The sequence below is a fragment of the Ranitomeya imitator genome, chromosome 3, assembly GCF_032444005.1.
Source record: "Ranitomeya imitator isolate aRanImi1 chromosome 3, aRanImi1.pri, whole genome shotgun sequence".
Lineage (NCBI taxonomy): Eukaryota > Metazoa > Chordata > Amphibia > Anura > Dendrobatidae > Ranitomeya > Ranitomeya imitator.
In genome coordinates, this window is record NC_091284.1 from 786,460,440 (window position 1) to 786,483,176 (window position 22,737).

At 44.3% G+C, this 22,737-nt stretch overlaps 1 protein-coding gene across 3 annotated transcripts in view; it reads right to left on the minus strand.

The window, feature by feature from the left end:
* The window catches only part of MRE11 (MRE11 homolog, double strand break repair nuclease), a 329,642-nt gene that overhangs the window by 115,968 nt on the left and 190,937 nt on the right, over positions 1–22,737 (minus strand). For all 3 annotated transcript variants that reach the window (XM_069759160.1, XM_069759161.1, XM_069759159.1), the window contains exons 13-16: positions 21,788–21,961; positions 21,050–21,112; positions 20,213–20,420; positions 2,502–2,576 (exon numbers count right to left, since the gene is read on the minus strand). In XM_069759160.1, coding sequence (XP_069615261.1) covers positions 2,502–2,576; positions 20,213–20,420; positions 21,050–21,112; positions 21,788–21,961 — 520 coding nt within the window. The remainder of the gene's footprint in view (positions 1–2,501; positions 2,577–20,212; positions 20,421–21,049; positions 21,113–21,787; positions 21,962–22,737) is intronic.

Consider the following 22,737-nt stretch of genomic DNA (forward strand, 5'->3'; position numbering starts at 1 on the left):
CAACGAATATCTGCCTTCAAATGGGGAAAATCATTATTTGTTTCTTTACAATGAGAAGATGAAAAAAACGTGAATTTCTCCTTTAGGTTTAGAATAAAGAGAGATATTAAAAAAGAAAAACAAAAGGTGTGTGTGTGTATATATATATATCTAATAGGAAAGGGTTCTTTACAGTTAGACTGTGGCATGCCGACCACAAGAGGTAGTAATGGCCGACACTATAACAGCTTTTATAGAAGGGCTGGATGATTTCCTCAATACATAACATTGTGGGTTAGAGATAAGTTAGTGGCGAAAATGTATACCATAATTGAAGGAGAAAGTTGAACTTGATTGACCAAGGTATTTCTTCGACCTGTGTAACACTTACATATATAACCTAATGATTCCTCTCCTGGGCTGATAGACCAACTGAAGAGCCCAGGAGAGGAACCACATTAGGTTAGGTTCCCAGCAAAGAGGATCGCCTTGTCGTTGGCTGCTGGGCACACATGAATTGGCCGATTTATGCGCTAAGTTTCTTCATTCTAACTTACTTTCTAGAGCAGTGATGCAATTCTACTTCCATGCTTACATGCTATAGTGCTACAGAGTGCAGCTTTATTTTCTTTTACTCTTCACAAATTCTTACAACTTTCTATTGACACAGCACATAAAATCCCAATAAAATCGAGATATATTTTCTTTCTTTCTTTATTCGACAGGTATTTAGCACTGCCCCCAGGGGCGCCTCACAATACCTGCCATGTGGACATCGTGATATCTTCTCGTCATTCTCTCTCAGTTCCTTACCTTTCACCTTTCCTCCTGAGTCCAACACATCAACTCCAAAACTGACTCTTCACTTTCTGCTAGATATATCCCTCCTCTGACAGATGCCATTGTCACAAAATAATGACTGTTTATGGCTTCACCTGTAAGTGGTTTTACTGCTGTTGCCCATGGGTGTTTAATGAGTGTGGCCCCGTAATGTTCAGCATGGACCATGTGAGGCCGCATCACTGACAGCCCCTCTCACTTCAGTATATGGTAGAATCACTAATGCGAGGACTACGCTGCCCATCATCTCTATATGTCATGATTCTCATTCTCCCCTACATGATGGGAGCAATAAGTACTTTGCTGCATTACTACTAGAATGTATTCATTGTGCACAGACATTGATGGAGGGCGCGATACTCAATACGACCGGGTGGAAATGAGAAATATTCTAAAAAGAATTACATGAGAAAGTGTCATTTCTGGAATCATTATTAGGTGTAATGTCCATTGCTATTACATTCGTTCTTCAGCAATCTGTAAGCAGGTTTTTGAGATGAAATCTGAGAGCAGCATGATGTAGGAGCAGAGAGCCTGATAACAGAAATGTGTCACTTACTGGACTGCTTGGCGCAGTTTTGATAAAAATCCCTGTAAATGTATTTGCACTCAGAATGATAACCTGTGTATAACCCCGCCCACATCACTGATTGGCAGATTCCTGGTACACGGTGAGTAAGCTGCCAATCAGTGATGGGGGCGTGGTGACACAGATTAGCTGGACTGCCTGGCACATGACACCTAGTCCTGCAGGGATAATCTCCTGCTGATAAAACACTGATAGTATTGAAACTACAGCAAGTGATACATCCCTGGAAACGGGCTCTCTGGCTCTACATTATGCTCTTCTCAGATTACACAGCAAAAACTTGCTGACAGATTCCCTTTAACAAGTCAGTTCTGTATTATGCATAATATATAAAGCAAATTGAAAAAGTATTGAATCCACAACAATGCTCTATACGTCTACAAATTATCCCTGCGGTCCGCAACTTGTGGCAAACCTACAACTACAGCTCCGATCAGGCTCTGCCAGCTAGAAAGAAAGATGGGTTTTTATTTCAGCAGTTGAATGCTTCTTTGAGGGTCAATGTGAGGATAGAGCTCAGCCCAAAGGAGCATAATCTGTGTAAGGACCGTACCGAGAGCGAGAACACAAAGCGGCTAATTACATGCTGTGCTCCGGTCTTATAGAACCAGGTACAGCCAGGGATTACATTAAACCCCAATCATCCACTTCTCCTAATTCTCTGGTCAATGGCTTCACATGGTCGTATGACATAAAAGAAAGGCGGGGGCTGCGCACTGTGTCACGTAGGGAGGAGGGGGTTAATGAATGAAAGAATAAAATCTCCAGTAAATACACGTAGGGAGGAGGGGGTTAATGAATGAAAGAATAAAATCTCCAGTAAATACACGTAGGGAGGAGGGGGTTAATGAATGAAAGGGTAAAATCTCCAGTAAATAGGAGTTCTAGGACCCTCGTCTTATGTCAGGTGGGTTATTCCGGAAGAAGTAGGGTAAAAACCTCAGAGGAAGCAAAGGGCGGCCATATGGGGTGTCACACAGCCCAAGCCCGAAATATGGAAATTGTTCATTTATTCCCGACAAAGGATATTCTACAATACTTCTACATTTATTACGACAGGTCAGACATACTCCAAAATGAACGCGGCACTTACCGTCAAAGATAGACATGTTCTTAGATGGTGCTTTAGATGCTCGACCACTGGAGGGAACATCACTGCTCGTACTTCCTACAATAAAGAAATACATATAAGCATAAAAATATAATATATCATATTTTATCTATCTTCATATCTCCATATACATCCATCCAAACAAGTAGAGCACTGTATGCGCCAAGACATATGCAGACATTAAGTATATGAAATATTAACTGCATTACTGCCGTGCCATATAGACAGTACTTATAAAATGGAGGTACTCCGCGCACAAAGCTGTTTTTAATTAGTGCTGGATCCTTTCTGCCCTTCACATTTGTAGGCTTATAACCCAGGAGAGGCATGTCTGATAAATATTAGGTTTATGGTCAAATCAAAGACAGTTATCCTTGTCGTGGCTGGTGGGCTCTCATGAATTGCTAATTCATGTACAACGTACCTTCCTTTTTATAAGTACAGTCCATATATCAGTAATGCAGTTTACATTTCTTATATTCAATGTTTCCATATACTGTACCTTAGCGCTTACAGACGCTGTCATGTCCATCCATCACAAGTGCAGCACTGGGATTGCTAAAATATATGCAAACATTGAACAGATGAAATTTGGACCGCATTACTGGTATATAGAATCTACTATATAATTGTCTAAGGGTCACTTCCGTCTTTCTGTCTGTCTGTCCTTCTGTCTGTCACGGATATTCATTGGTCGCGGCCTCTGTCATGGAATCCAGGTCGCAGATTGGTCTCGCCAGCTGCCTGTCATGGCTGCGGCAACCAATCAGCGATGGCCACAGTCAGATTAGTCCCTCCCTACTCCCCCGCAGTCAGTGCCCGGTGCCCGCTCCATACTCCTCGCAGTCACCGCTCACACAGGGTTAATGCTAGTGGTAACGGACCGTGTTATGCCGTGGGTAACTCACTCCGTTACCGCCGCCATTAGCCCTGTGTGTCCCCAACTTTTTACTATTGATGATGCCTATGCAGCGTCAATAGTAAAAGGATCTAATGTTAAAAATAATTAAAAAAATAAAAAATCATCATATACTCACCTTCCACTGCCTTTCCCGCTCCTCGCGACGCTCCGGTAACCGCTCCATGCAAGCGGTAGGTTCCGGTGGCAAAGATGGTATGCGACAAGGACCTGCCATGACGTCACGGTCATGTGACCGCGACCTCATCACAGGTCCTGCGCGCCTGCACGAGGAGGACCTGCCATGACGTCACGGTCATGTGACCACGATGTCATCAGGGGTCCTGCGCTACCAACCCTGGGACCGGAAGCTGCCGAGTGCACTGCACACAGGCGACATGACTACAAGGGCTCCCTCGGAAGGTAAGTATATGTTTATATTTTATTTTTTAACCTTTGACATACGTGGCTGTGCAATATACTACGTGGCTCTGTGCTGGGCAATTTACTACGTCACTGGGCAATATACTACGTGGCTCTGTGCTGGGCAATATACTACGTCACTGGGCAATATACTACGTAACTGGGCAATATACTACGTAGCTGGGCAATATACTACGTGACTGGGCAATATACTACGTAGCTGGGCAATATACTACGTGGCTGGGCAATATACTATGTGGCTGGGCAATATACTACGTGACTGGGCAATATACTACGTAGCTGGGCAATATACTACTTAGCTGGGCAATATACTACGTAGCTGGGCAATATACTACGTGGCTCTGTGCTGTATACTACATCGCTGTGCTTTTTTTTTGCAAAAAAACGTATTAACTAAATACCCTGTATTTTTTCACTTTTTGACTTGCACTTGCTTATTTACTGTGACTTTTTTACAACAGAGTATTTTTTGACCTCTCTGTGCGTTTTTGTGTTTTCAAGTTCTTTGGTGGTGTGAACAGGTTCCTACAGACTTGTTTGCTATGCAGATGGCCCCATGTGTTTTTGGTTTTACATCGCTGAGCAATATACTACGTGGCTCTGTGTTGTATACTACGTCACTGGGCAATATACTACGTGACTGGGCAATATACTACGTCACTGGGCAATATACTACGTGGCTGGGTAATATACTACGTGGCTGGCCAATATACTATGTTGCTGGGCAATATACTACGTGACTTGGCAATATACTACGTCACTGGGCAATATACTACGTGGCTGGGCAATATACTACGTGGCTGGGCAATATACTACGTGGCTGGGCAATATACTACGTGGCTGGGAAATATACTACGTAACTGGGCAATATATTACGTGGCTGGGCAATATACTACGTGGCTGGGCAATATACTACGTGGCTGGGCAATATACTACGTGGGCTGGGCAATATACTACGTGGACATGCATATTCTAGAATACCCGATGCGTTAGAATCGGGCCACCATCTAGTAAACTCATAAAAATGAGGTACTCCAGGCACAAATTGGCCGATTTTTATGTGTCCACCAGACACGACAAATCATCTCATTACAGATGTGAACCGACCTTGGCAAACTCACTTTCTCTGGGCTAGCGCCTTAAAAGTTAAAAGGTAGGTAGGATCAAGCTCTAATTAAAAACTGCCTTAGACTTGATGTGAGGAGGAGTGCTCGGTCACCTCTATAGAGGTTACTAATTTATATCATGTTATTTATTTTACCCACTTGTATAACGCCATTAATTCCACAGCATTTGTCAGACATCATCATCGCTGACCCTTCTGAAGCTCATAATCTAGATTCCCTATCAGTATGTCTTTGGAGTGTGGGAGGAAACCCAAAGAACTCGGAGGAACCTCCCTTCAAACACAGGAAGAACATAAAAACTCATTGCAGATTTTGCCCTAGGTAGGATTTTAATCCAGGACCCCAGTGCTGCAAAGCAATGGTGCTAACCACTGAGCCATCGTGCTGCTTAAGCATTGCTCAATACTTATGAGCCAAAATGTTGCATTGCACTTCTTGGGGATTATAAAAAGTCATTTTTTTTTGTACAAATGATTGGAGTGCTGCCTTCCTTTTGGTTATCTATCAGACTATCTCATATGTAGATAATATCTATGTGTCTGTCTGTTTATCTATCATTAGATGATATATCTAATATCTACCTATCTATTCGCCGATCTGTCAGAACAGCAACAGAATGGAAAACGGGTGCAAAACATGTTAAGACTATTGCCTGAATATAATATAATTAAGAAAGGCAGAGCTACAAATGTTCAGTGTCAAAGATTCTTGGCACACCTCATGTGATGTTTCCGCCTTGTCACAAGGGACAGTGAGCACCTATTGGATCCCTCAAACTAGAGGCACTCTAGGCTATCCCTGTCCTCCGGCTTACCCCGGATGGTGGGGACGCCGGGGTCTCATGCCTTGCTATGTTTCTATCTTAACCCTTATCTGTTCCCTCCCCCACCCAGGGAGGTGTGAAGCCTAAAGGTACTGTCACACTAGACGATATCGCTAGCGATCCGTGACGTTGCAGCGTCCTCGCTAGCGATATCGTCCAGTGTGACAGGCAGCAGCGATCAGGCCCCTGCTGGGAGATCGCTGGTCGGGGAAGAAAGTCCAGAACTTTATTTCGTCGCTGGACTCCCCGTAAGACATCGCTGAATCGGCGTGTGTGACACCGATTCAGCGATGTCTTTGCTGGTAACCAGGGTAAACATCGGGTAACTAAGCACAGGGCCGCGCTTAGTAACCCGATGTTTACCCTGGTTACCATCCTAAAAGTAAAAAAACAAACACTACATACTTACCTACAGCCGTCTGTCCTCCAGCGCTGTGCTCTGCTCTCCTCCTGCACTGGCTGTGAGCGTCGGTCAGCCGGAAAGCAGAGCGGTGACGTCACCGCTCTGCTTTCTGGCTGCCCGGCGCTCACAGCCAGACCAGAGAAGCAGAGCGCCGAGGACAGACAGCAGAAGGTAAGTATGTAGCGTTTGTTTATTTACTTTTTAGGATGGTAACCAGGGTAAACATCGGGTTACTAAGCGCGGCCCTGCGCTTAGTTACCCGATGTTTACCCTGGTTACCGGGGACCTCGGGATCGTTGGTCGCTGGAGAGCTGTCTGTGTGACAGCTCTCCAGCGACCAAACAGCGACGCTGCAGCGATCCGGATCGTTGTCGGTATCGCTGCAGCGTCGCTATGTGTGACGGTACCTTAAGTGTATTGGAAAACGCTAACCAGACAGACAAGGGTTAGCAGACAGGGATAAAAGAAAACTACATTCATACAAATACACTCACAAAACAAGAAAGTGGGAAAAAGAGGAGGAATAGGAGGCATAAACCAAATAGGAGAGGATAAGGATAGACAAACAAAACAACTCCACATAGCAATCTTTTGAAAAACTCTCCAACTGCCAAACACTGAATTTCTCCTTCAACCTCAAATCAGGATGTAGTATTATCAATGGCAACTACCAAGTGCCAGTGGTGAGCATATATAGTAGAGGGGAGTGATCAATACAGAACAACTGAGACAATTCAGAAAGGAGAGATTCAGGAGACCAACTGAACTGATTAATTCTTGCAATAACAGATCAAAGCAAGGGAAACAGCAATGATAAAAGAGAGCAATGGCACTAGAAATCTATGCAGTTTCAATAGTGGAAAATCTACTTTTATCCATAGAACTGAAGGGGTACAATGAATGGTGTCTGGTGCTCAGCATAAGAGAGGTTGTCCATAGTAACTTGAAAAAAAAAAAAGAATATGAGGCACTCATCAATTCAATGAATGTGAAAAGTCCTTTATTGCATATTCAGAGCATGGACCCGTTGAGGTGTCGTTACGCGAAACGGCTTTCGTCCTGTCTGCCTCTTCCTGCATTCCTCTGTAACCTGCGTACTGCAACTATGTCCATGCTCTGAATATGGTAAAAAGGACTTTTCACATTCATTGAATTGGTGAGTGCTGCATATTCTTTTTTTTTCAAGTTACCAAATCAAGGAAAACCTGCACTGCTTAATAGGATGTTGAATCAGTTCTAATCAGTGCACAAGTTCGTGTAACCAAAAGCCGCGATCTTCTGGCCCCTCTCTGTTGCAGTATCTTGTGACACTTGGTTTGTGAGGTTTTTTTTCCAAGCACACTGCTGTACAGCCAGTGTGGGTATTATATACTAGCACAAATCTTTAGATGCATAAATAGCAATTATTAAGTGATACATAACTATTAAAATTTGTGACAAAGTCACTGGTAAAGGACTGGAAGAGGGATATGCATCACTTATGTTTTTAGCTTCAGTGATATAAACCTAGAAAGATGCTCCAGGACACTAAGTGCTGAGAGGAGATAATCGACCATGTTTAGGGCTAGGCATAGTGAACAGTGAAGAGTGGGTGGGAGACTGTTCACCATATCTCCCCCCCAGGGTGGACCCAAGAGGATACATAAACAGCCTTCTGGCTCATACAGCATTCAATGTGCCTGGAAATGGGAGCTCCAGAGCTATTTTTGAGGATAAGGAAAGTTTAACCTTTTTTATTCAAGTTTGTTTTCTGAGCGGGCAGATCTCCGCCGCAACATGAACTGAGCCATTTGTTTTTGCTTAGATTTCTCGTGAGGACAGAAATGTTGTGTTGCCAACCCTGCCCTGGTTTATGCTTTATTTCAATAAACCAGTGGAAAAATTTAAAGAGACAGCGTTCCTGTATCTACCTCTATGAGCAACCGAGTGAGCCGATCTACCACAGTTGGTGCTAAAAGTGCGGGTAAGATCCCCAGGAAGCAAGTGTAACAGCTGTGGACAAACTGCATGTTCTGTGTGAAAGCGGCTATGGGGATGAACCAGCAGTCAGACAAAATGGAAAAGTGATAAGGCACCTGATCCTAAGCCAGCAGCAGCACCAAGAGCAGAAGCAAGTCCAGCAGGAGACAATGAAAAATCTTGATGCAGCAGATCCAACAGCAGCAAGGGCAGATAGAACACCTGGCAGGTGATGTCCGCAGCAGAAAAGCCACCCATCCCCCACCAAGTCCAGGTGATGACTCATACTTCTGGAAAGGCAGTAAGACGACCATGAAAAAAATGGCCCCAGATGATAATGTGGAGGCATTTTTGACTGTGTTCAAAAGGGGTGCGGAGGGGGAAGAGCTGCCACCGAAGCAGTGGGTGGAGGTCCTGGTCCTCTATTTAACTGGTGAACCCCAAAAGGCTTATTATGACCTGGCCTTACAAGATGCACAGGAGTATGTGTTATGTTTGCTAATGACAGGTGTTATGAAGGCAATCCAGAAACACAGTGTGCTTAGCGATCAGAGCGCACACAGTGATCTGACAAATACCCAAAAATACAAGAACGAGCTCTGAGACGTGGAAACTCTGTAGACTGCACACCTGATCCTATCCTAAACACAACTAAAAGCGGCTGTGGATTGCGCCTAACAACTACCTAGGCAACTCGGCACAGCCTAAGAAACTAGCTAGCCTGAAGATAGAAAAATAGGCCTGACTTGCCCCAGAGAAATTCCCCAAAGGAAAAGGCAGCCCCCCACATATAATGACTGTGAGTAAGATGAAAAGACAAAACGTAGGGATGAAATAGATTCAGCAAAGTGGGGCCCGATATTCTAGGACAGAGCAAGGACAGTAAAGCGAACTTTGCAGTCTACAAAAAACCCTAAAGCAAACCACGCAAAGGGGGCAAAAAAAACCCACCGTGCCGAACTAACGGCACGGCGGTACACCCTTTGCGTCTCAGAGCTTCCAGCAAAACAAAAGACAAGCTGGACCGAAAAAAAGCAACAAAAAAGCAAAAGCACTTAGCTATACGGAGCAGCAGGTCACAGGAACAATCAGGAGAAGCTCAGATCCAACACTGAAACATTGACAAGGAGCAAGGATAGCAGCATCAGGCGGAGTTAAGTAATGAAGCAGTTAACGAGCTCACCAGAACACCTGAGGGAGGAAGCTCAGAAGCTGCAGTACCACTTGTGACCACAGGAGTGAATTCAGCCACAGAATTCACAACAGTACCCCCCCCTTGAGGAGGGGTCACCGAACCCTCACCAGAGCCCCCAGGCCGACCAGGATGAGCCGCATGAAAGGCACGAACAAGATCGGAAGCATGAACATCAGAGGCAAAAACCCAGGAATTATCTTCCTGAGCATAACCCTTCCATTTAACCAGATACTGGAGTTTCCGTCTAGAAACACGAGAATCCAAAATCTTCTCCACAATATACTCCAATTCCCTCTCCACCAAAACCGGGGCAGGAGGCTCAACAGATGGAACCATAGGTGCCACGTATCTCCGCAACAACGACCTATGGAATACATTATGTATGGAAAAGGAGTCTGGGAGGGTCAAACGAAAAGACACAGGATTGAGAACCTCAGAAATCCTATACGGACCAATAAAACGAGGTTTAAATTTAGGAGAGGAAACCTTCATAGGAATATGACGAGAAGATAACCAAACCAGATCCCCAACAAGTCGGGGACCCACACGGCGTCTGCGATTAGCGAAAAGTTGAGCTTTCTCCTGGGACAAGATCAAATTGTCCACTACCTGAGTCCAGATCTGCTGCAACCTATCCACCACGGAATCCACACCAGGACAGTCCGAAGACTCAACCTGTCCTGAAGAGAAACGAGGATGGAACCCAGAATTGCAAAAAAAATGGAGAAACCAAGGTAGCCGAGCTGGCCCGATTATTAAGGGCGAACTCAGCCAACGGCAAAAAGGACACCCAATCATCCTGGTCTGCAGAAACAAAACATCTCAGATATGTTTCCAAGGTCTGATTGGTTCGTTCGGTCTGGCCATTAGTCTGAGGATGGAAAGCCGAGGAAAAGGATAGGTCAATGCCCATCCTACCACAAAAGGCTCGCCAAAACCTTGAAACAAACTGGGAACCTCTGTCAGAAACAATATTCTCAGGAATGCCATGCAACCGAACCACATGCTGAAAGAACAAAGGTACCAAATCAGAGGAGGAAGGCAATTTAGCCAAGGGCACCAGATGGACCATTTTAGAAAAGCGATCATAGACCACCCAAATGACTGACATCTTTTGAGAAACGGGAAGGTCAGAAATGAAATCCATCGAAATATGTGTCCAAGGCCTCTTTGGGACCGGCAAGGGCAAAAGCAACCCACTGGCACGAGAACAGCAGGGCTTAGCCCTAGCACAAATCACACAGGACTGCACAAAAGTACGTACATCCCGTGACAGAGATGGCCACCAGAAGGATCTAGCCACTAACTCTCTGGTACCAAAGATTCCAGGATGACCAGCCAACACCGAACAATGAAGTTCAGAGATAAGTTTATTAGTCCACCTATCAGGGACGAACAGTTTCTCTGCTGGACAACGATCAGGTTTATTCGCCTGAAATTTTTGCAGCACCCGCCGCAAATCAGGGGAGATGGCAGACACAATGACTGCTTCCTTGAGGATACCCGCTGGCTCAGATAAACCCGGAGAGTCGGGCACAAAACTCCTAGACAGAGCATCCGCCTTCACATTTTTAGAGCCCGGAAGGTACGAAATCACAAAGTCGAAGCGGGCAAAAAATAACGACCAACGGGCCTCTCTAGGATTCAAGCGCTTGGCAGACTCGAGATAAGTCAAGTTCTTATGATCAGTCAATACCACCACGCGATGCTTAGCTCCTTCAAGCCAATGACGCCACTCCTCGAATGCCCACTTCATGGCCAGCAACTCTCGATTGCCCACATCATAATTACGCTCAGCGGGCGAAAACTTCCTGGAAAAGAAAGCACATGGTTTCATCACTGAGCAATCAGAACCTCTCTGTGACAAAACCGCCCCTGCTCCAATCTCAGAAGCATCAACCTCGACCTGGAACGGAAGAGAAACATCTGGCTGACACAACACAGGGGCAGAACAAAAACGACGCTTCAACTCCTGAAAAGCTTCCACAGCAGCAGAAGACCAATTAACCAAATCAGCACCCTTCTTGGTCAAATCGGTCAATGGTTTGGCAATGCTAGAAAAATTACAGATGAAGCGACGATAAAAATTAGCAAAGCCCAGGAACTTTTGCAGACTTTTCAGAGATGTCGGCTGAATCCAATCCTGGATGGCTTGGACCTTAACTGGATCCATCTCGATAGTAGAAGGGGTAAAGATGAACCCCAAAAATGAAACTTTCTGCACACCGAAGAGACACTTTGATCCCTTCACAAACAAAGAGTTAGCACGCAGGACCTGAAAAACCATTCTGACCTGCTTCACATGAGACTCCCAATCATCTGAGAAGATCAAAATGTCATCCAAGTAAACAATCAGGAATTTATCCAGATACTCACGGAAGATGTCATGCATAAAAGACTGAAACACAGATGGAGCATTGGCAAGTCCGAACGGCATCACTAGATACTCAAAATGACCCTCGGGCGTATTGAATGCAGTTTTCCATTCATCTCCTTGCCTGATTCTCACCAGATTATACGCACCACGAAGATCTATCTTAGTGAACCAACTAGCCCCCTTAATCCGAGCAAACAAGTCAGATAACAATGGCAAGGGATACTGAAATTTAACAGTGATCTTATTAAGAAGGCGGTAATCAATACACGGTCTCAGCGAACCATCCTTCTTGGCTACAAAGAAGAACCCTGCTCCCAGTGGTGATGACGATGGGCGAATATGTCCCTTCTCCAGGGATTCCTTCACATAACTGCGCATAGCGGCGTGTTCGGGCACGGATAAATTAAATAATCGACCTTTAGGGAATTTACTACCAGGAATCAAATTGATAGCACAATCACAATCCCTATGCGGAGGTAGAGCATCGGACTTGGGCTCTTCAAATACATCCTGATAGGGCAGCACGGTGGCGCAGTGGTTAGCACAGCAGCCTTGCAGCGCTGGGGTCCTGGGTTCTAATCCCACCCAGGACAACATCTGCAAAAGAGTTTGTATGTTCTCTCCGTGTTTGCGTGGGTTTCCTCCGGGTACTCCGGTTTCCTCCCACACTCCAAAGACATACTGATAGGGATTCTAGATTGTGAGCCCCAACGGGGACAGTGATGATAATGTGTGCAAAATGTAAAGCGCTGCGGAATATGTTAGCGCTATATAAAAATAAAGATTATTATTATTATCCTGATAATCAGACAAGAACTCTGGGACCTCAGAAGGGGTGGATGACGAAATCGACAAAAATGGAACATCACCATGTACCCCCTGACAACCCCAGCTGGATACCGTCATGGAATTCCAATCCAATACTGGATTATGGGTTTGTAGCCATGGCAACCCCAACACGACCACATCATGCAGATTATGCAACACCAGAAAGCGAATAACTTCCTGATGTGCAGGAGCCATGCACATGGTCAGCTGGGCCCAGTATTGAGGTTTATTCTTGGCCAAAGGTGTAGCATCAATTCCTCTCAACGGAATAGGACACCGCAAAGGCTCCAAGAAAAACCCACAACGTTTAGCATAATCCAAATCCATCAGATTCAGGGCAGCGCCCGAATCCACAAACGCCATGACAGAAAACGACGACAAAGAGCATATCAAGGTAATGGACAGAAGGAATTTGGACTGTACAGTACCAATGACGGCAGACCTAGCGGACCGCTTAGTGCGCTTAGGACAATCAGAAATAGCATGAGTGGAATCACCACAGTAGAAACACAGACCATTCAGACGTCTGTATTCCTGCCGTTTAACTCTAGTCATAGTCCTATCGCACTGCATAGGCTCAGGTTTAACCTCAGGCAGTACCGCCAAATGGTGCACAGATTTACGCTCGCGCAAGCGTCGACCGATCTGAATGGCCAAAGACAAAGACTCATTCAAACCAGCAGGCATAGGAAATCCCACCATGACATCCTTAAGAGCCTCAGAGAGACCCTTTCTGAACAAAGCTGCCAGCGCAGATTCATTCCACTGAGTGAGTACTGACCATTTCCTAAATTTCTGACAATATACTTCTATATCATCCTGACCCTGGCACAAAGCCAGCAAATTTTTCTCAGCCTGATCCACTGAATTAGGCTCATCGTACAGCAATCCGAGCGCCAGGAAAAACGCATCGACACTACTCAATGCAGGGTCTCCTGGCGCAAGAGAAAATGCCCAGTCTTGAGGGTCGCCGCGCAAAAAAGAAATAATAATCAAAACCTGTTGAATAGGATTACCAGAAGAATGAGGTTTCAAGGCCAGAAATAGCTTACAATTATTTTTGAAACTTAGTTCTATCTCCAAAAAACAAATCAGGAATAGGAATTCTTGGTTCTAACATAGATTTCTGATCAATAGTATCTTGAATTTTTTGTACATTTATAACGAGATTATCCATTGAAGAGCACAGACCCTGAATATCCATGTCCACACCTGTGTCCAGAATCACCCAAATGTCTAGGGGAAAAAAAAAAAAAAAGAACACAGAGCAGGGAAAAAAAAAAAAAAAAAATGATGTCAGAACTTTTTCTTTCCCTCTATTGAGAATCATTAGTTGGGCTCCTTGTACTGTTATGTTTGCTAATGACAGGTGTTATGAAGGCAATCCAGAAACACAGTGTGCTTAGCGATCAGAGCGCACACAGTGATCTGACAAATACCCAAAAATACAAGAACGAGCTCTGAGACGTGGAAACTCTGTAGACTGCACACCTGATCCTATCCTAAACACAACTAAAAGCGGCTGTGGATTGCGCCTAACAACTACCTAGGCAACTCGGCACAGCCTAAGAAACTAGCTAGCCTGAAGATAGAAAAATAGGCCTGACTTGCCCCAGAGAAATTCCCCAAAGGAAAAGGCAGCCCCCCACATATAATGACTGTGAGTAAGATGAAAAGACAAAACGTAGGGATGAAATAGATTCAGCAAAGTGGGGCCCGATATTCTAGGACAGAGCGAGGACAGTAAAGCGAACTTTGCAGTCTACAAAAAACCCTAAAGCAAACCACGCAAAGGGGGCAAAAAAAAACCACCGTGCCGAACTAACGGCACGGCGGTACACCCTTTGCGTCTCAGAGCTTCCAGCAAAACAAAAGACAAGCTGGACCGAAAAAAAGCAACAAAAAAGCAAAAGCACTTAGCTATACAGAGCAGCAGGTCACAGGAACAATCAGGAGAAGCTCAGATCCAACACTGAAACATTGACAAGGAGCAAGGATAGCAGCATCAGGCGGAGTTAAGTAATGAAGCAGTTAACGAGCTCACCAGAACACCTGAGGGAGGAAGCTCAGAAGCTGCAGTACCACTTGTGACCACAGGAGTGAATTCAGCCACAGAATTCACAACAAGTATGCCAACCTGAAAACTGAGACATTGGCATGCTGAGGAGTGACTGTTAGAGCTCAAAGGGTTCACCACTGGGCGTATTGCTGTGACAACCTCCCCCCCGCTCCCAGATGTTTGACTTCCTATATCTGGTGCAGAAGTGGTTGCAGCTGGAGTCCTACACCCCAGTCCAGATGGTCAAGTGAGTTGTCATGGGGAGATTCATCCACTCCCTTCTGAAGCGAACGCAGACCTGGGTTGCCCAGGGTGACCCCCGGAATGCAGACAACATGGTTGGCCTAGTAGAAAGGTACCAGGTGGTCGAGAAGTCCTTAAGGAAACTGGACGGTGTTGCATCCCCATACTGGGGTACCCAGAAGGAGTTTGACTTTCAAAAGGGTACTAAAGCCACAACTGGGGGGCATCCAAGGTCCCATGGGTTCGCTGAAGGATTGTCAAAGGCCACTGGAAAGGTCTTAATTTGTTGGAGATGTCACAGTCCTGGACATACAGCTGTCTGGTGTCCTATGTCCACCAAACACATGGACTGCAGTGTAGGGAGGCACTCTTTCTATTATGCCTATCAAGACTGCACTGTGGACTATCATCCCGGTGAGGGGCTACAGGCGTGTCCCGTGACAATATATTGGATAACGTTGTCTGGACACTTGGACTCGAGGAGTTTGGTGACCCTGATGAGAGCCAAATTACCCCAAAAGTTGATCCCTGGAAAGCTTGTGGGCATCTACTGTATTCACAGGGACTCCAAGGACTACCCCGTTGCTAGAGTGACTATAAAAACGAACTGTGGCACTGAGTCCCATGAGGTCGGAGTAGTTAAAGACCTGCTACACTCAGTAGTAATAGGGTGGGACTGTAACTTGTTCTACGACTTATGGCGAAAGTTGGGCGCACCAAGTTACTCAGATAGGAGCCTGTTCAACCATGAAGAATCCCCATTGCAGTTGGAGGCGGATGAGTTCCCCATTTGTCCTTGATGGCGACCTTGATGAGATGGTGACCCATGAGGCTGAGATTCCTGATTTGGGGGGTTTATTTGGGTAATTTGAGGACTGCTCAAATGGAGGAACTTACATTAAAATCGACAATGTTACTGTGATAAATGTGGTTGCACCAGGTTTCCATATTTCGCAGTAAATAAGGATTTGCAATGTCAGGTCACTAAACTGAGAGGGAAAATATTAGAGCAGCTGTTAGTACCGGGATTCTATAAGCGTAGGGTACTAGACCTGGCCCATTCTCATGTCTTGGTTGGGCATCTGTGCTTAGAGAAAACTCAGGAGCAGGTACTTCAAAGGTTCTACTGGCCTGAGTGTCATCTCTGAGAGAGTAGGAAAAAAAACATGCTACAGAAAAGGTGGAAAGCACGTGATGAGGAAATAACATTGAGCCTATGAAGGTTTGAGGTTGTGGGTTGTAATATTCACCTAGGCAGGTTAACAATGCAACTATTTATATTTCTTACATCTACGGTCTTCCAGCAACTCCGATTAGATGGCCACAATGCAATGCCCCCAGTCCACAAGATACCAACCTGGGGCTAGTAATTCCATTGCCCGCATATCAGGCGATACCCACTGTCTCCCAACTTTTGGTTGTCCTACAGTTTGTATATCTCCTGTCGGTATATTCTGCAGTCAAAGCCCATGCTCCTCCAGACAACAGATACCATGACCGTAGCACATATATCCAGCTCCCATCAGTAACAACATATAGTACAGTCCCAACTATGGTTCTCCAAACGTGTTTGTGAGTTCAGTGATGGGCAGTGGAGCAGATCTGTATTCCACCAACTGGAGCCATGGTCCCTTGGGCTGATCCTGTAAAGCAGGGATGGGGTGTGAAAATGAATGAAAAATGAAGATTTCAAACTGATCTTTTTATTAAATAAAGGTAACCACTTGAACATCTAAAATTCAACTTTTCGATGTCAAAGATGTCTATTGCCTTTAAGGCTCCAGGATATAAAGGCCACTGGACTACTGTTTCCTTTAAAGATAGGGGGACAGTTTGGAGAAAGTGCCTTTCTGGTGACCAGTGCACAGTCAGGAACATGGTGTCTAATGTGGAGAAACTCAAGTGGTCGCACAGAGCCTGAACATCAACCCTCTAATGCAGTGTTCCCCAACTCCGATCCTCAAGAGCCACCAACAGGTCATGTTTTGAGGATTTCTTTAGTATTACACAGGTCAATGAATGCTTGCCTGTGCAGGTGATGCAATTATCACCTGTGCAATACTAAGGAAATCCTGAAAACATGACCTGTTGGTGGCTCTTGAGGACCGGACTTGGGGAACACTGCTCTAATGCATGGTGTAATGACGAAATGTGATGGGTTTTTTTTTGTAAATCATTGAGGCTTTAAAATGTATAGACATTTTTATAGGGTTGCAAGTCTTCCTATAGGGCATCTAATCAAGTGATAAATCCGATAATAGTACAGAGGGATAAGATGGCGGGGAGTGCCCCTCCAAAAAGATCCAATTATTATTGGAGGATAATACAATCCAGCGGTGAGAGAATGGGTATTATATACCACGCTCCTCTAGGCTCATAGAAATGGATGATCGGTGCTGGAAAGGTGGTATTATTGTAGTCAGCTGCTGGAGAGTACGCAGCATTTATCACTTCAGAGGCTGGTGCATTAGAGGCATCTGTCTTGTTGTAATGCGGAGCACACACGCCATAAGAGGGAAAATGAAATGTGCAGCACTTATAAAAATAAAAAATGTTGACAGTGGTCAATAGGTTGGAACTGCAAAAAACAATAATCTATGAAGAATGACTGCGGATGTGCAATATGCCCTTGCCTAAAAATGGATCCCATCCAGAAACTGAGGAGATGTCCTCCTTCCCATATACCTGCATAAAATGGTGGTCAAAAATGATGCTGAGAAGGCTGAACTTTTAAATTCCTATTTTGCATCTGTGTTCTCTACGAAAGCAAATGTAACATCAAGTGATCTTCATGGTGCCATCAAAGGAATAAAAGAATTCACACAATCCATGAACAAAGAGACGGTGAGGGAATGCTTAGCTAATTTAAATGAATTCAAATCTACTGGTCCAAATTAATTATGTCCTAGGGTACTGAACAAGTTAGCAGAGGAAATTGTAGAACCACTAGCCAGAATCTTTGAAAAACCCTGGAAAACAGGAGAAGTCCCAGAGGACTGAAGAAGGGCAAACGTTGTCCCTATCTTCAAAAAAGGAAAGAAGATGGAGCCAGGAAACTAAAGGCCAGTGAGCCTTACTTCTATACCAGTATATATATGTGAACAAATTATTAAACAGGCTGTATGTAAGTACTTGGATAAGAATACATAATTAACCAGAGCCAGCATGGGATTGCAGAAAAAAAACCATGACAGACTAATCTAATTTCCTTCTATGAAGGAATCACTGACTGGGTGGATCAGGGAAATGCGGTTGATATAGTATATCTTGACTTCAGCAAAGCATTTAATTAATAAAGTATCTCATACTATCCTGTAGTGTGAATATAAAATTTGATATTTTGAGTCCATATTGAATTATACAGAATACATTCTAACCATGACAGAGTAGCATTGCTGGTCATGCTATTATAGATAGACAATGCTCCTAGTGACACAATCTTGAGAACTGTTTACTTATTGTCTGACAGTCTTTATCACAAACAGTTCTATGTTTCTCTATGTTTGTTATTGTAAAACATGAAGGTTTATTTAACCTCTGTCTGTGGTGGTTTTATCTAATCCTTGTGGGCTTTTATATTCAGGGTTTATAGCCCATCATTTGATGTCTGCCTGGTATATCTGATTCATCTGATTTTGAAAGCTGGCCACTGGAGGGGTAAGGTGAAACCAGAGTTACTATGTAGTGTAAATCACTATATAAGATCAGAGAAACACGACTGAGATAGAAGTAGAAACTTGGGTACCTGTACTTACTGTATATGTGTACAGTGTTGAGATACCTACGTAAGTGGGAACGCCAGTGCAGTGTTGTGAATTTCCCACTGGTTCTGTCTTGTTGTTGCTTCTCAGATATTCCAGACGGATAATGTTGAAAAGCTCCTTGATGATGATGTGAGTATATGTAGTTATCTTTATATGTTCTTAATTATTATATGTACTTAATCTTTATATGCACTTAACCTTTGTATGTTAAAATATACAAAAGTAATATCATAATATTACTTTAATTTTGTACTTTGAAATAAAATTGCTTTATATTGCAAGGTAGTAGCTTTCTTTAAAGCCTTATCCGAACCTTAGTGTTAAAAACTTGGCAATACACATCCTTAATGAAAAAATGACCAAGGATGAGAATGACAAGGGTCCCGGTGAGTATCGTATTCCGGCAGCTGTGCTCTGCTTGTGAGCAGCTCATGACGTCCCTGCCATGCGCTGCTTACAAGCATTAAGCAGCTGCTGGCACCAGAGCAGGACGCTGCGAGGGAGCGCCGTGTAGGTGAGTGTAATGTTTTTTGGGTTTTTTTTTCCATCTTTCCTGATGGGGCCATGCATACCAGGAATGGGATGGGGCCAATTATAAAAGAATAAGGATGGGACCAATCATACCAGGAACGGGAGGGGGCCAATCATACCAGGAACGGGATGGGGCCAATCATACCAGGAACAGGATGGGGCCAATCATACCAGGAATAAGATGGGGCCATGGATACCAGGAGCATGATGGGGCCAATCATACCAGGAACAGAATGAGGCCAATCATACCAGGAACAAGATGGGGCCATGGATACCAGGAACATGATGGGGCCAATCATACCAGGAACAGGATGGGGCCAGTCATACCAGGAACAAGATGGGGCCATGGATACCAGGAACGGGATGGGGCCAATTATAGAAGTAAAAGGATGGGACCAATCATACCAGGACCAGGATGGTGCCAATCATACCAGGATAAGGATGGGGCCATGCACACCAGGATAGGGATGAGGGGGCCATGCACATCAGGATAGGGATGAGGGGGCCATGCATACCAGAATAGGGATGAAGGGACCATATATATCAGGATAGGGGATATTACAGTACATAATTGACCATTTTTTTTCTTCAATTATTTTTCCTAATTGATGATGTTGCCTAGGGTCTGTCCCTCTAAAGGACGAATACTATTATGCATTATTAGTGCCTAACATGGTTGAGCATGAACATGGCATAATTCTAAATTTTACCTCTGGAGGCGCTGCAGGGAAAATTAACGCATGTTCCCAACAGTTTAAAGTTGACTGCATGTGGTCCCATAGGTAAGTAAAGAATTTTAGATCATCATAAAGTATTTGAGCCCACATTAGAGGAAGGTGGGATATATGCTAGACCCTGGGGTTTTTACTGGCGGCATGTATGTCCCGAGGGGTGATCGTCATGTCTCTGGGGTACATGTACTGCCCTCCTGCTGTGTTGTATACATGCAGGACAATGTATGCTCATATTCATATTCAGGTATTTTTAACAATCGGCCATAAAAAGCAATGATTGAAGGCAAAGAAATCGGATTCCTGAGTACCTCTTCCTCGTCTTGAAGTCCCTCGAGTGGTTGTGCTCTGTCCTCTCCCCCCTCTGGCGCGGCCCCGTCCTCTTCCTCGTGTTGGGGTTGGTACACTGTCTTCGTCTGAATCATTAAACGCCGGTCCTGATGTTCTCCTTTCCCCATCACCATCGCTCATATCAATGTCCTCAACCTGAGATCTGTGAGCTCTTGCCCGGTTTATTGCCTAAAACCACAAAGAAGATGCCCGAATTAGCACACGTTCATCAACCTGTATGCTGCACTTTTTACCAGCATGGAGCTAGAGACTGTGTTATGCTGCAGAGCTGTAATCACAATTCTGCTGTCTTCAGATCTGAGATCTCTAAGCTTTCCCTGCTGGTTCAATGTCTGCACAGAGTTTTATTTTAACGGGGACACACATGCTGAATGAGAAGGGGTTGTCCTAGTAGTGGACAACCCCTATAATTCTATATTCAAAGAGGTGCTCCATACAAAATCATTTATCGCTGAATGGCTGCAAAATCTGTGAGCGTCTGGTGGGACTAAAATTAATCACCAGAGAGGGGACCCTTGTCCCCCATACCTAAGTTGCAAAACCACACCCGGAAAAAGTCTGAACAGAGAGATGGTAGCGCACGCACCCTGCCATTTCATTCCAAGTCTATAGCACTATAGCATGCTGAAAATGGATGGACCTCCCACCGATCTAGCATTTATCACCAAACCCCCCTCCCCCAAAAAAGAAATAAATGTGTCTGTCTGGCATATCTCCCAAAACTAGAGAACTTATAAAATAAACATCTCAATCAATAATCTACTCAAATCAGGTCTATATAAGACAGAAGCGCTCACCTCTCGAACTTCTTCATCTTCCTCATTTGTGTTCTCTCTTCTGGTCTCCCGAAATTTTCGAACCTTCAAGGCACAATATATAACAGACCCAGGTAAGAGGAACACAATTTTGGGCACAAAATAATAATAATAAATAAAAAAAAAAACCCTAAATAAATGTGGGAATTTTTATACCAAATGAAAAAACATAAAATAAAATAATAAATGTTATAAAATACCGTAAGAAAGGCATCATATAATAAAACATCATCGAAGATTACCACAATGAGGAATCAAACGGCAGACTGTAAAAAATCCGGTAATGTACCACATTGTAATACTGCCGGAGGAAGGTATGACTATACTGCACTAGTTGCTGACTAGGTCCAATTGTGGCTGGTGAAGTAGGGCTGGGTATTACGAATCTTACTGTCCTACTGCAGGCAGAGCAGAGGGGAGAGGCTCCTGCTGCAGGCAGAAAAAGCAAAGTGTGTGGGGGGGAATAACTAATCGATTGGGACGCAAAGAGAAAGATTTGTTATAAGGGACAAAATAAGATAAAAGGAAAGAATGAGAATAAAGGGAAACTGTCATCTGATCTTTAGTAAACTGAGCGTGGTAGTGGAGACAGCTTTGTTTCTTATGACAGGGAGCTATTTTGTTGATTTTTCCCCCATTAAACTCTCTAACATTTGTCTCTGTACGAGGAGGATCAGTACAAATAGGCAATCAACACCAACAGTGAATGTCTTCTCCCACCTCCTCATCAATCTTCTCCTCTTCAGCATCAATGTTCCTTTCCTTTAAGAATCTTTGCGTTTTCTCAAGCTGGAATTTCACCAGTTCTTCTATGGCATCTTTTTCTTCTTTATCGACAAACTCTTGCACGGCCTCCCCCATCCCTCGCTCGGTGAGAAGAGAGAGCTGCACATTCTGGGGACAAAAACAGATTTGTAAAGTAAGTGAAGAGAAATCGGTGCTGAAGTGTTCACGGGCCACATTTCTTACATGTAATAGTCATTCTACACATTGATAACCCCTTTAAAGAGGACCTATCACCAGGAGAAAAGGATTCAGCTTTTACTCTTTATTTTAATCACATTGCTCCCCTGAGTATCCCGCTTTTTGCATTTCTTAAATCCGCCTTATGTTTCCAGAGATATGGACCTTTTTGTTTAGTGATAAGGTTTATTGTATTTTCTAAGGGGGTGTGGCGCACAGAGTAATTATGCAGAGCAGCCTAACGACACGCCCCTGAGGATCATGCGAGCCACGCCTCCTTGTAGACACCATAAAAATCAGCAGAAAATAAATAAAGATTGAATTCTTCGGAGCAGCGGGATTGAAAGAAGATCAAAAACTGGCCACTTCTGACCTAATGACAGGTCCTCTTTAATACGGATTCTGGTTCCTGAGATCCCAAGCAAACAGGCGATGTGGTCAGCCAAAGCTTTGCTGTGCGACTATTTAGAAACATGGAACTACATGGCAGTCATTCTATTCACAGTATCAAAATTAAAAAGAGAACAGTCCTAACACCACCCACTTCACCAAAAACTGAGTCCCCTTCCACAACCCCAAATTCACAGCTCTGGCGCTATGGAAAACCTTCAAAGGGGTTGTCCGGTCCTAATGTGCGCTGTAAGAATTCTCTGATACCACGAGCAGGCGGTCATGTCCTTGCAAGTATGCAATTTGCATACTCCCGG